This window comes from Dermacentor andersoni, chromosome 10 (assembly GCF_023375885.2).
Source record: "Dermacentor andersoni chromosome 10, qqDerAnde1_hic_scaffold, whole genome shotgun sequence".
In the NCBI taxonomy this organism is placed as follows: Eukaryota; Metazoa; Arthropoda; class Arachnida; order Ixodida; family Ixodidae; genus Dermacentor; species Dermacentor andersoni.
This window is the reverse complement of record NC_092823.1, coordinates 14671736-14685393: the sequence shown is the minus strand read 5'-3', so window position 1 is coordinate 14685393 and position 13658 is coordinate 14671736. Positions and strand designations below refer to the sequence as shown.

At 43.0% G+C, this 13658-nt stretch overlaps 1 protein-coding gene across 1 annotated transcript; it reads right to left on the bottom strand.

Annotated features, from left to right (window-relative positions):
- Positions 1–363: 363 nt before the first annotated feature.
- LOC126519248 (uncharacterized) lies at positions 364–1488 on the bottom strand. The gene has a single exon (XM_050168865.3). It carries the CDS (start codon positions 1465–1467, stop codon positions 364–366), a length of 1104 nt encoding a protein of 367 aa, XP_050024822.3. The 5' UTR covers positions 1468–1488.
- Between the last annotated feature and the right edge of the window lie 12170 nt (positions 1489–13658).

The window sequence follows — 13658 nt, the reverse complement described above, 5'->3', positions numbered from 1 at the left end:
TTCAACGGCGACCTTTCCGCGATTTTTTTTGGCGCAGTTCTTTATGAAAGCGGTGCAGTCCCTTCTGAACTCAAAAATAGTACCATGTGAAAGTTTTGGGGCCTTTCGGAGCGCATTCTTCGTAGCAAAGCCAAGGTCGATCTTGGGCGTCGCAAGAACGTTCGCATGCTGGTCCATGTCAATCTTTATCAACTTCAACGGACTGTCCGCTGCCATCATCACTTCTTTCTTCACTATTCTACTCATTAGTGATCGCAGAAGATTTTCCAATGCTGTACCAAGAAATGGAAGCATAGGCGAATCCGTCTGGAACTGAGCCAGGAACGGCTGCAATTCTTCCGCGATACAAAGCATAAAAGTTAGCTATGCAGACAACAGAGGATCGTGGATGGATGTTTCGACGACGCTGTAACTGGCGCTGGTCGGTCGCTTGTTCTCGTTTCGACACGACTCAACGTACACCTTTAGGTAAGGCAGGACCTCAAGAGCCCTCGAAATTACTCGAACGTTTTCAAGCCATCGCACAGAGCAAAACTTCAAAGGGTAAATGTTGCTCCCGGTAATGCGTGCGTATTCAGCACGTCGGGCAGGTACGCATTTAAATAAATTGTACATAGCTCGGAGAAATTCCACAACTTGCCACCCTGTTGCCGCGTGTCCGGTTTTGAACGCGCCGTTCACTACATGAAGGCCACAGCTTCCAACGTCGAGAATTTGGCGGCCGTCATTGGATTCACACTGTTCTTGCTTGATCTCACGGAGAAACTTCATGTTGACGTTTGGCCCGTCCATTGATATCTGAAGAATTTTCGAACGTGAGAGTCCATCAGTGGCACTTTTAAATGCGGACACCAATTCTTGAGCTCGCGTGCGCCCAAGAAAGCATGACGTCAGGTAGCGTGTTTTCACGCTTCCCTCTGCATCCGACCAAAAGCGAACCAACACGTCCATTTGCTCCTTTTGTGCAACTTTGTTTAACGATTCGTCAAACGCTAAGACGAGGTAGGAGGCTTGGTTCAATTCCGACACGAGGCTCTCTCTAAAGAAAGGTGCGAGGCCATAGACAATAGTATACCCCACCTTATCTTTGCCAAGCTGCACTTTCTTGGCAGTAGCTGATGATGGGAACATCAACGGGAACAGAGAAGCCGATGCCGCGGCAGCACGGAATGATGTGTGCGTCATGACAGCATTGAGACACCACATCACCTCAGCATTTATCACTTCTGTGTCACGTTGAAAAATATCCTTTGCCGCACGCTCGGGTTGGATGTCCGTAGCTGTGGTTGAAGAAGATGAAGGCGGCGCAGAACCTGACGCCACTGGCCCAGCTTTGGTCACAACAGCGCCCGACGGTTCACTTGCCGGCGGCGTAAGAAACGAAGCTACAGAGGGTGTCCTGGCTCCGTTTGCAGCAAGTCGGTGCTTCTTACTTACAGCGTGACTTGTCAGCGCTCTTCTTCCCATGTTGCTCAGCGAAAGCTGCTTTCTGCATAGCGTACAGTACGCCGCGTTCGCGTTATCTTCGAGGGGCCTAACCCAGGCGGCAAACTCACAATGTTTCGGATTCGTCCAGTCCTGGACGAAAGTACACTTGGACGCGCTCATACTTGTCGGACCAAACAAAGCTTGCCTGCTGCACCACTGCTGTAACTAAACCAAGTCGGGTCAGAAACGGGGTCACTAAAAGTTAGAAAACGCGACACAGTTCGATACTTTGTATCTCTGCCAGCGTCGGCAGCTCGCGGCAGCGTTATGGCAGGGCGCGAAGCTATAGTCGCCCTCTGCTTTGGCGCCTGCGTCCCGCGCGTGCCACCCCTCGAGGTAGAAATGGACGCTTCCATCAAAGCATTCCGCAGGAAAAGTTCATTTAAGACTCGTACTGGAAAGCGGAAGCGTAGCGACAACTTTCTGTGGCTCTGCAGGGAAAGCTACGGAGGCAAAGCGCGCTCAAGTGAGCGCTTCTGAAGAGTCCCGCGTTTTCATCCATGTTAGTTTAAGCTGGGGAAGAGAAAACACACACCTTATTAGAAACAGTTAAATAAGACAAAACACACCACTGAACGTAAAAGGTTACTTATTTTGCGGCTTTTCCCTTGCCCGTCTGGACAAAAGGGAACCGCCGCTCGTGGAAGCAGCGTCGATTCAGCGTCTTCTCCGAGCAATCGAAAGCACTGTCAAGCGCTGACGGACTAGTTGGCGCGGTAACACATGGGCAGAAGCTCCGCCCCCGTAGCTTTCCCTTCATAGCTACAAAAAGTTGTCCGCGAGTTTATAGTCTCTCTCGCAACGCTTTCCGCCGCCTCGCTGGAGCTTTCTCGTCTGGGAAACAACAAGTGGGGGGCGGGGGGGGGATGCCGGCGACCGTCGAAAAACTTGATTGCGAGCCTTACGAAGCCCGTTCTCTGCATTATGTGGCGCCGGGAAGTGTCTGCATAATTTCGACCCGCCTGGAAATTCGAAGCGCTGCGCCTTTTGCCGCTTTCCTGGCACGTTCTCTAGAAAGTACAGTGCGGGAGGCCGGCGATGGCTGTGGAGAAAACGCGCTTCGTACGAATCGTATAAAGTGCGTCCTGTCTGTTACTCGAGCCAGCATTACTGCGACTTTCGTTCCCTTTCAATAATATTACAGCTAATTTTCCCTGAGAAAGGCACGAATTCCCTGAGTTTTCCCTGAGTTTTTCCAGACTATACAAATTCCCTGAGAATTCCCGGTTTTCCCGGTTGGTAGACACCCTGAATAAAAACAAAAGATTCAATAGCAAAACCATGGTGGAATATAGAATTAGAAATAGAAAGGAAAAAAGTAAGAGCATTAAGGCGAAGGTATCAAAAAGCAAATGAGGACAACAAAGACAGTTTTAAACAAGTATATCTAGCAGCATTACAGGAGTATAACACTAACATAAGTAGAGCAAAGGACTCATCCTGGAAAGAATTGTGCTCTACTGTGAAAAACAAAAATCCATTTACTCTTCCATACAAATTAGCAACAAACAAAATTAAAAGTACTGTGATAATTCCCGTTATTAAAAAAGATAATGGTCTTCAAACAGAAACAGAAGAAGAATCTGTCTAATATCTGCTAGGAAAATTGTACAACTTTGAAGAAAGCCACAGCAAAACACCTGTTAATCCATCTACTCCAGATAAAACAGAAAACCAAGAATTCCTACCTTTTACTACTATAGAAGTAGACTATATAATGCAAAATCTTAAAAAACGAATTGCCTCAGGACCGGATAACTTAAGAACTTCATTTATTCAAACACTTTATTATTCACATAAACAATTCTTTATAAAAATTTTCAACAGTTGTACTAAATTAGGTTACTTCCCAAAACGATGGAAATCTTCCAAGATCATTTTAATACCCAAAAACAAGAAACCAGAGAAACCAGGAGAAATTTATCGTCCTATTGCAATTAATTCAATACTAGGAAAAGTTTTCGAAAAACTGATTAACAATAGAATTTATCACTTCTTAGTGGTAAATGATTTACTACCATTAAATCAATATGGATTTAAGCATGGTACATCCGCAATTAATGCACTAGACAATATAAAAGAAGTCATAAACAAAGCAAAACTTGATAAAATGCAGTCCCTTATAATTTCCTTAGACATTAGAAATGCTTTTGGGAACATTAATAAAGAAATAATCATTAATATTATGAAGAAGCATCAAACACCTACATACCTCATTACAATCACAGCGAACATTTTGACAGAAAGAATCATACTATATAATTCTTCTACAGTCAATTTTAGCAAAACACTAGAAAGTGGTTCTCCTCAAGGATCACCACTCAGCCCTACATTATGGAACCTGACTATCTCAGAGCTTTTAAATACAAGAATGCCAAAAAATGTCACCATACATGCATTTGCAGATGATGTCACATTAACAGTCAAGGGTACTAGTAGAGCACACTTAGAAAAAATAGGCAATGAAGCATTACAGAAACTATCAATGGGCTAACAATAATAAATTAAGTTTTAATCCTCAAAAATGCGAATTCTTAGTTCTAGGAAACAAATACAAAAGCAAACCACCAAAATTACAATTAGGCAATGAGTTAATAAAGAATAAAGATGAACTGAAAATTCTAGGTGTGATTTTTGATAAAGGACAAACCTTTATGCCACATCTGAAAGAGGTAAAAAACAAAATCACTCAAGTGACAGCCAAAATATCTCAATTCAGTAAAATAAATTGGGGAATGAAACCTAATCAACTAAGACAAATCTATATAAGGGGAATCGAAAGAATGATTACTTATGGCTCTCAAGTATGGTACAAACAACATACCCACATTATAAGAAAACTGACATCAATTCAGAGAATATTTTTAATAAAAATATGCGAGGGCTTCAGCACAATATCAAACATGGCTCTTCAAGTCATATGTAATGTCACACCTATACACTTAACCATAGAAAAGGAAAATGCCTTATATGATATATTCCACAAAGATAGCAATTTCATATTTAAAGGAAAGTCTTTCAACAAATGAAATATCGCTGACAAAATAGAATTATGGCATACACACCCTGCTGAGAGAGTCGCACTAAACTACAGAACTGAATCAATCAATGCAGATTACAATATATATACCGACGGTTCAAAAGATGGTGAAAAAACTGGTGCAGCATTTATAGTTATTACAAAAGAAAACAGAAATTATGAACAAAAACAATTCTCCCTTCCAGAATACTCCAGTAACTTTGAAGCAGAAGCTACGGCTATAGTAGAAGCAATTAAATACATATCAAACCAAAAAGAGCGTAATCATTTCCAAATCTTAACTGACAGTTTGTCTACTTTACAAGGACTAAAGAATCCGTATAATAAAAACCCATTCATAAATAAAATAAAAAACGAGATACAAAAAATATCTCTAAATCATGAAATAACATTAACATATGTAAAGGGACACTCAGGAATAGTAGGTAATGAAATTGCAGATGAGTTGGCAAAGACAGCATGGAAGTACGGCGTACAAATAACATTACCAATGACAAAATCCTTCCTGAAAAACTTATTATCTAAACAACGCAAAGAAAAATGGAATAATTATTGGAAGAACGCTAATAAAACATATGCAGCAGAATGGATTGAAGAAGGTGCAAACATGCATGCACATCTTCCATTAAACTATTACATTACACAAGCTGTCTCGGGTCATGGAAGATTCCCATATTATTTTTTGAGATTTATTATCATAGAAAGAAATAAATGTAAATGTGGATCTGTCGCAAAAAATTTCGATTACTACCTATCTACATGTACTAAAACTAGCGAAGAAAGAAAAGAGTTGAACAAAATTCTTAAAATTAACAAATTACCTAACAAACGAGAAATTATTAGTAATGCTGCAGCATTAAAAGTAATCGAGGAAATCACTAGGAAAATTAACGAGCACGTATATATACATGATATATAGATAGCACAAAAAAATCACTGAATAAATAAAATAATCACTCAAAGTACCTCTAAATAAGTAACCAAACCTTTAAACACATGTAATATATATATATATATATATATATATATATATATATATATATATATATATATATATATATTAACTATACCTTTCTTATATTATAATATGCGAACCTTAATAACCTATTGGATTTGATGAAAAGAATTTTAATTAATAATAACGAAAGTACGAACAGCAAAAATAAAATAATTAAAATACAATCAATAACAAAGGTACTTATAATTCCAGTAAATAAGTTAGTAAATAAAAAAGAAAGTTCTCTAAGATTTTCAATAACAAAAGAACAATATGCTTTAAACTTAAGCTACTACTCATACAACAAAAATATTAAAGTGATCATTCGTGCTGAATGATAAAAAAAAAATACATAAATTAACTCCAAAAATACAGCAAAACTCCTTCAATTGTTCACTTGAAGTGAAACTGCCAGCTCAATAAAAGAAAAAAAAAATTTTGACAGAAATTGAAATAATCTAAAAAAAACGTTCTATTTACCATTATTACTTTAGTCAAGTAATCACGTTATTATCTACTAAACAGCCATAAAAAAAACTACATTTAAGTTTATTCATCAGAACATATATGTATACGCACGTCCATGTGTGTACATATGAATTTATATATATATCTTTAAATGGTCACTTGCACATAGAAAAGAATTATTGTGGATATGTTCAAAATACCCAATGTACCATAAAACAAAAAAATACAAAATGGCATGTTCACATTATGTGATTCCGCAAAAAAAAATAAAGTGGGATTGAAAACTCTATAACATCTTTTTTCTCCCGGCATGTTCATATTAGATGATTCCGTCGGGAGGTAAACTAGTAAACAATCCCAGAGATCTCTGTTTAATAAGATAATCTATATAAAGAATCATTCTTGGCTAAACGCTAAGATGAATAAAGCTGAAAAGCTGAAAATCATCAAGTCCAGCATGTTCACAGAATGTGATTTCGCTGGAAAAGGAAAACTGTATCAATAGCTCTAAAAAGTTCAATGGCATGTTCACCTTGTGTGATTTCGCCAAAAAAATAAGATCTGGGCATTTTCGCCTAGGTGCTCTAGCCCTAAAAAAAAAGAAATGAGAACCATCTTACTCAATAAGCCACCCGGCATGTTCACCGAAGGTGATTCCGCCGGAAGTTATTAGGGGCAATCATGCATTCTTCACCTCGCGTGATTTTCGACCCCTCAAAAAGAATATCCAGCCGGGCATGTTCACTTAAGTGATTTCGCCCCAAAAAGAAAAGAAAAAAGGAACACTTCACTCAATGTAACTAACCGGCATGTTCACCAAGGTGATTTCGTCGGTAGTTTACAGGTATTCCTACATTCCTTGGTCGACGAAGTCGACGACTTCATATCTTCAACATGGGCAAGCACCCCTCACGTATTCTGAAACCGGCATGTTCACATTAGTGATTTCGCCGGATACTTATGAAATATGATATTTCGAATATACAATATTTAAATTAAATAACGGCATATTCACAATAAGGGTTTTCGCAAAAAAAAGAAAGAGGACATTAATAATAACAAACTGCAAGCTACAACTTCCACAAATCTCCTTTGCTAAAATTACAAATAATCATTTAAAAAAAAGTATCACACCACAACCTAGGCAATAAGACCTAGGCTTTTGAAAAGTCTGGCATTTTCACCAAGTGATTGGTACATATATATATGTGTATGTACGTAAAAAAAAACCTATTACCCTAGCATCTTCCTGAACTCAATTCAACTACTATTCACTCAAATCATTCCAATATATATCACTAGGAAATTAAATTCAACTAAAAACTCTTTCAATGAGATAATTCACCCACTGTATATATACGTGCACATATATCTCCAGATTTACATCTTAAGATAAATCTGTTACACATACAATTCTCAACAATCAGAATACCTTAAATCAAAAATAAAAAAAAGCCTCACCCATATCTATATACACAACTTAGAGGTCTTAAATGTAAAACACAAAATTGTAAAATTATAATAAATACACTACTTTACTAGTCGACTCTTCCATCCCCCGTCACAGTACTAAAAAATGTTTCTATATTTTTGAAATGAGAATTTCATCTTCCACACAAGAATTTCTTACCGTAAAAAAATATTGACAGGACAAGTAAAACCTTTAGGGAAATCTCACTTGCCTCCTACTTAAAGATGTCTTCAAGCTTTTTGCAGGTAGACGGAAAATCAAGACACAGAAGAATACGCCATCTACACTCAAGAATCAAGTCCTACCAGACAACAAGAAGCACGAAACCAGAAGCCAAGATAATAACCCGGAAACAAAATTAGGAAAACATCAACTAAACGATTTTCAATAAATGCCCCTGAATTTGTCGTCCGTTCCCTTGGTAGTGGCCAGCCGGATAGTAGCTTTATCCCTTTCTCTCTCTCTCTCTCTCTTTACTTTTTTTTTCTTTTCTGCCTTCTTCTTTCTTTTTCTCTCCCATCCTTTTCTTTCATTCCCGTTATACGTAGTGGTGCGGGAGGGGCTTTTTCTTTTTATCATTATTATTACTATCTCTACATATTGATTTATTTATTATTTCTTTTTTTCCCTTTATCTATGCCGCACTTTAACGTATGTCTCTATCTACTATCTAGCGAAACCACAGCCAAGGGAACGGGCTGTGGTTTATATATGGTATGGGCTGTGGTATATACACACACACACACACACACACACACACACACACACACACACACACACACACACACACACACACACACACACACACACACACACACATGCATATATACATACACACACACGGTAATGGTAAAGATGATGAGGTAGCACTTTTTTTTTTACAATGCCTGTGTTTCAGATGGCAATCTTTCTCCCCTCTATGTTTCCGGTTGGAAGGAGTGTTCAGCGTTTTCTATATTTATTTTTTCATTCACTTCTATGTTGCTCATCTTCGTACATGGGGCATGCAACCTAATTCTACCGGTCGATTCGACACGTTGCGATCCGTCCCGGCCTGTGCCGTATCAAAATTTTCAGTGGGCCTTGCGGTAAATAAAAAGAAATGAAGGAAATGCGCGTAGTATATTACAATTGCGCACGGGCTTGAAACAAAGCCCTCAAAGAAGGTCACCTTGAGCGGTCGCATTCAGACGGAAGTAAGCATTCCCCTTGCGCGTGTTTTCCGCTCGCCTGTTCCGTTTTCTACGAGGGTGTCTTCGTTGGTTTTGCGTTACAAACAAGCTTGCACTCGGGTCTCGTTTCTACGCGACAGCGTTTCGTTAACAGCGAAAGACTGAGGCGTCGCGAGTTCATCCGTGAGATAGGGAGCGTAGAGTATCTAGAAAGGCTGAATTTTATAATATTGCCCACGCTGTTGCTGAGGTTACCAATGTCGGCAGGGCGCCCACAAGGCAGTAGTACAATGAAGTGAAGTGAAGGACATCACTTCTCGGCCTTTTGGTTAAGAACGCTGCCCCAGGCCGAGAAGAACTTCTCGACGAGTCATCCCTGCTGCCCCGGAGGTCGCGTCGGGACCACGGCGGACCTCCAGGATCTCCAAGCGCCTGCCCGGTTCAACCCGACCGCCCCTCTGCCTTTCTGCCTGCTCGAACGCCATCTGCCGAGCACCGGAGCAACTCAGCGGGCCTCCCTGACGCCTGCCGAGCGGCCAATGATCACGGTAGCCAGCACCCCTGCCAGCGCCCCCTGTCAAGCCGCCGGCCAACCCCAGTTCTACCGAGGAGCCAACGCCCCCTGCTGAGGCCCCGGTCTACCAGAGTACAGCGGCGTTCAGCGCCAGCTGTACACTACTAGTGGAAGTAGTCCCGACCCGAAGCTCGGAGGAGCCACGCCAGCAGCAGCATGGCAACGCCCCCAAGCCAGGAGCCCTGTAGTGAGACCCCTTTACGGGAAAATTTTTTGTTTAATGCCCCGGATGGAGATATTTCCATTGATGATTTGATCGATGCGGTGGAAAAAACAGCTGGCGAAGATAGTGTCTTAGCTCTCCAACATATGGGTGGAGCCAAGTTTCTTGTTTGTACGCGAAACGCTCTGCAGGCAACCAGATTAATGGTAGCAGAAGGCTTTTTCGTCAATCATGTCAAGGTGCCGGTCGATGCCGTTGGCCCACCCGTAACCTTTGTCAGTGTATATCGCTATCCTGTGTATTTGTCGTCGGAAGCGCTGTCTTTTGCCCTGCAGCAATTCGGCAAGGTAAAGGGCGTTTCCTTTGCCAAAGCAAACAACCGCACAAACAAACTAAACGGCGTACGTGTGGTTAGATTAGAGATGTCGAGGCCCATCCCAAACTTTCTAAGTGTACAAGGGTTTCGGGTCATGTGTGAATACCGCGGCATCCGTCGGGTGTGTGCGCGTTGCGGGGATGGGTCCCACATGGCAAACTCATGCACAGCCCCGTTCTGCAAAAGATGTGGTAGTTTCGGCCACGAGGACAAGCAGTGTGAGGAAGAGTGTAGAAAGTGCGGGGACCATCATGGCACCAGAGCTTGCTTTCGCAGCAAAACGTACGTGAAATCATACGCGGGGGCTGCATGGACTCTCCCGAACACAGACACAGACGCGCCGCGTATTACACCATCAGATAAAGAGTTTCCAACCCTGCCTAAGTCTTCCGCATTACAAGTGCTGCAGCCACGTGACGCAAAACCGTCAAGCGCCAGACGCCATTACTGGAGTGGTGACGAGCAAAGCGGCAGCAATAGCCAGGAAATGTCGAAAACGTCAAGCTCCAATTCCGCCACAAACATGACAACCAGTTCAGGCGAAGCAACAGACACCGGAACATCAACAGATGAGCCAACACCTACCAGTACCGCTGACGAGACGAGTGATAGCGCCCCACCTAAAGAACACGACGCGAACGCAACTCAAGAAGTGCAACAAAAAGAAGGGTCCGCGGCAGAACCGACTCCCCTAGCGAAAGGAGGAACCCCCAAAACAGCGCGAGTAAAACAAATGCAAAGTACAAAAATTACGGAAACAAAAGTGCAAACGATAAAAAAAAATTTCGAGGGGGAACCCATCGTTAGCAGTGGTCGATATCTAGTGCCCGAGACAGACAAGCAGACAGACATGCCCCCGCCTTCCTCCCCGCAAGTAACACCGTCAACAGAAGGAAAAAGCTTGGTCAACCAAGGTTCAATGAAGCACGAAAGCAGACAAGAACAGAAAGCCACGCCCACTAATACACTCTTGACAAAAGGACACAGACAACGCTCCAGATCCCGGCGGAAAAACGGAAATAACGAACAAAGTCAAGAGAGGAAAAGCGAAAGTCCGAATAAACAAAGAAGACAGAAAGGGGAAGTGTCTAGCAGCGAGGGGGATTCCAAAACCACGACGTTTAAAAAACCTAGGAAAAATTCACCCTCGATTGAAAGAACAGATTCCTCAGAGAGCGAAATGGACCTATCTTCACAGGGCGGGGCGTGCGTAGATAACGCGGCGCTCTAAGCCCGCACACACACAAAAAAAACGAATATGCATATGCACGCCTTGGCGATACAAGCGCGTCTGACATACACAGACACTTGGTTACTAGATAAGACGGGCAGCACCAAGCGCACGATCAACCGCGGTAATGCACACTAAATTAAATCGGAAAAAACACCAAACGGCCACAGAACAAAAATGCCTTTTGCTCTATCTCGCCCTGGTTGGATTAATTCTGTTCCTCTTTTCAATGGAAAGCCTCCATTGCATGACATATAATGTGAGAGGTCTTCGGAATACCGAAAAACAGAAACAATTAATTGATTTTGCCCGAAGGAAGGGGATTGACATTTTATTTCTCCAAGAAACTAACATGCGTACACCACAAGACGTGGTTGTTTTCCGTCAAACAAACGGGGTCGATGCATTCTTTTCCCTTACACCCTTACGTTTTTAAGAACATGATCGTTTGCACGCCACCTTGCAAAATAATTAGCGTTCGAAGGCTGGGCACGTCAAAGTGCATGAAGATACTTTTCGCCTCTGGAAAGCTGCCTAGTCATATAAAGGCTGGACTTGTGCGCTATCCTGTTCGACCTTTCGTACCACGACCTTTGCAATGCCATAAATGTTTCAAGATTGGTCACGTTCAGGGCTTTTGCACCAGAGATCTAGTCTGTGCCAAATGCGGTGGGAATCACCATGTAGGTTCCTGTGAAAGTCAGGCATATCGGTGCCCTAACTGTAATGGTGAACATTTGGCAACGGATAAAGGATGTCCCTCATTGAAGAATGAACTAAAGGCACTAAAAGAAAAAGCCATAAAGAAGGCAGCAGGAGATGAGAGCTCCCGTCGCCGTAGTGCTGCCCCAGCGAATGGAAAAGCAGCGCGTTCAAAGAGTGGCAAAGAAACAACACATCAGAAAGCAGGGGGGCGGACCTTCTGCCTCTCAGACCCATCGTGGCCAGCGCTTTCATCGAAACCGCCGGAACAAGTATCTACAAAGACTTCCACCACTGTGGAAAGCACTGCAAACACAGTACCTAAACCGGTATCAGCCAACGACGATGTGCAACTTGTCAATCTTCTAAAGATGCTTGTCAACGTCATCAGATCTCTAATCGCCGGTCGCCAGACACCAGCAGCGTCAGCAGCAGAGCAACTTTTGGAGGCACTCGTTCCTGTCCTCGACGGCCTTCGCTAGACGTTTTACCGGAAACAATTCTAACAGTTGTCAGCAGCCTCGCCCCTTTGTGCTGCAATGGAATGTCAGGTCGATGCGACCGCGGCACGCTGATTTAGCCCTTCGACTAGTCGCTATGAAGACTCCACCAGACGTTATAGCGCTTCAGGAAACTAACGTAAGGAAAGACGAATATCGATTGCCAGGCTTCGTGGGTGTCCACAGTAACACTCGATGCGCGGAACCAGCTTGTGGCTCTTTCCAGTGTGTGGAGGCGGTGCATACGCGCAATGCTTCAAAAGCATCAGTGTATGTTCGTGCTGACTTGGACTTCGCGGTTATTGACACAGACGGCATCTGTGACGATGAGTTTGAGTGTGTAGCTGTTACTGTGAGCCTCAGAGGTGTGTATACGACGGTGGCAAGCATATACAACAGGCCTACACGTTCTTCCGATACCTCGCTACTTGAGTGCTTAGTGTCTCGGTGTGGTGCGTCGTTTGTGTTATGCGGAGACTTTAATGCCCACCATCCGCGATGGTGTAGCCGTCCCCAAGACAATCGTGGGGTAGAGATTAACGAGTTCATTATCAAGAACGATCTCCAAATACTGAATGACGGTTCACCTACATTTATTGGTAGAGGAAAGGAGCATTCCACTATAGACCTTGCGATAACAACGAGAGATGTGTGCTTAGCCTGGTCATGTCAACCCGACCCGTGGGGCTCAGATCACCTACCCATTTGGTTAACACCAACACATACTGCGGGTCGCCAGGATGTCGTTTATACAGTTACTAACTGGGACAAGTTCCGACAGCTGATCTCAGAGGCACCATCTCAAGACAGCCTGTTTAAACTTATGAGTGAGTGCTTACAAAAAGCTACAGTACAACGAAGACGGAATATCGGCAAACCAAATCCCGATCTAAAGCTTTTGCGGCTCCGCGCATGTCGACGGCGCGCTTATAGACGGGCACAGCGCTCTAAACGACGCACCGACTGGACTATATACAATCGCCTTGATGCAGCCATACGGCGGCATACAAAACAGCTTCGTCGCAAGAGCTGGGAAGCTTTGTGTAGTTCGTTGCATACTGGAAGTGGTTTTGGAAATGTATGGCGCATAATGAAGGCTCTCCGCACACCTGAAATCTGCAAGAATCCTACGGCTACATTGAGCATAGCGACTGGCCAGTCACCAAAAGTAATAGCAGAGGCATTTGCAGACATTTTCGTCTCTTCTGCATCGAGTGACACCACAATTAGCGACCTTCCTTCTTTGACAAGTCACAGCACCGTAACCGCTTCCTACGGTCCAGCTTGCCAGATGGACGAGGCAGATTTCACTCTTGAGGAGCTGCGACACGCGCTGAGCCTCTCCAAACGCCGCACTGCTCCAGGCGCAGATGGTGTGACGTACCAAGCATTGCGGAACGTTGATAAGAGTTTCCATGACCGTATACTGGACGAGTATAATGAAGTATGGAGAACCGGTGTAATCCCTGCTGAGTG

Excerpts from the sequence above, each read along its gene's own strand:
- LOC126519248 (XM_050168865.3), bottom strand. The coding sequence starts at position 1,467 with ATGGGAAGAAGAGCGCTGACAAGTCACGCTGTAAGTAAGAAGCACCGA.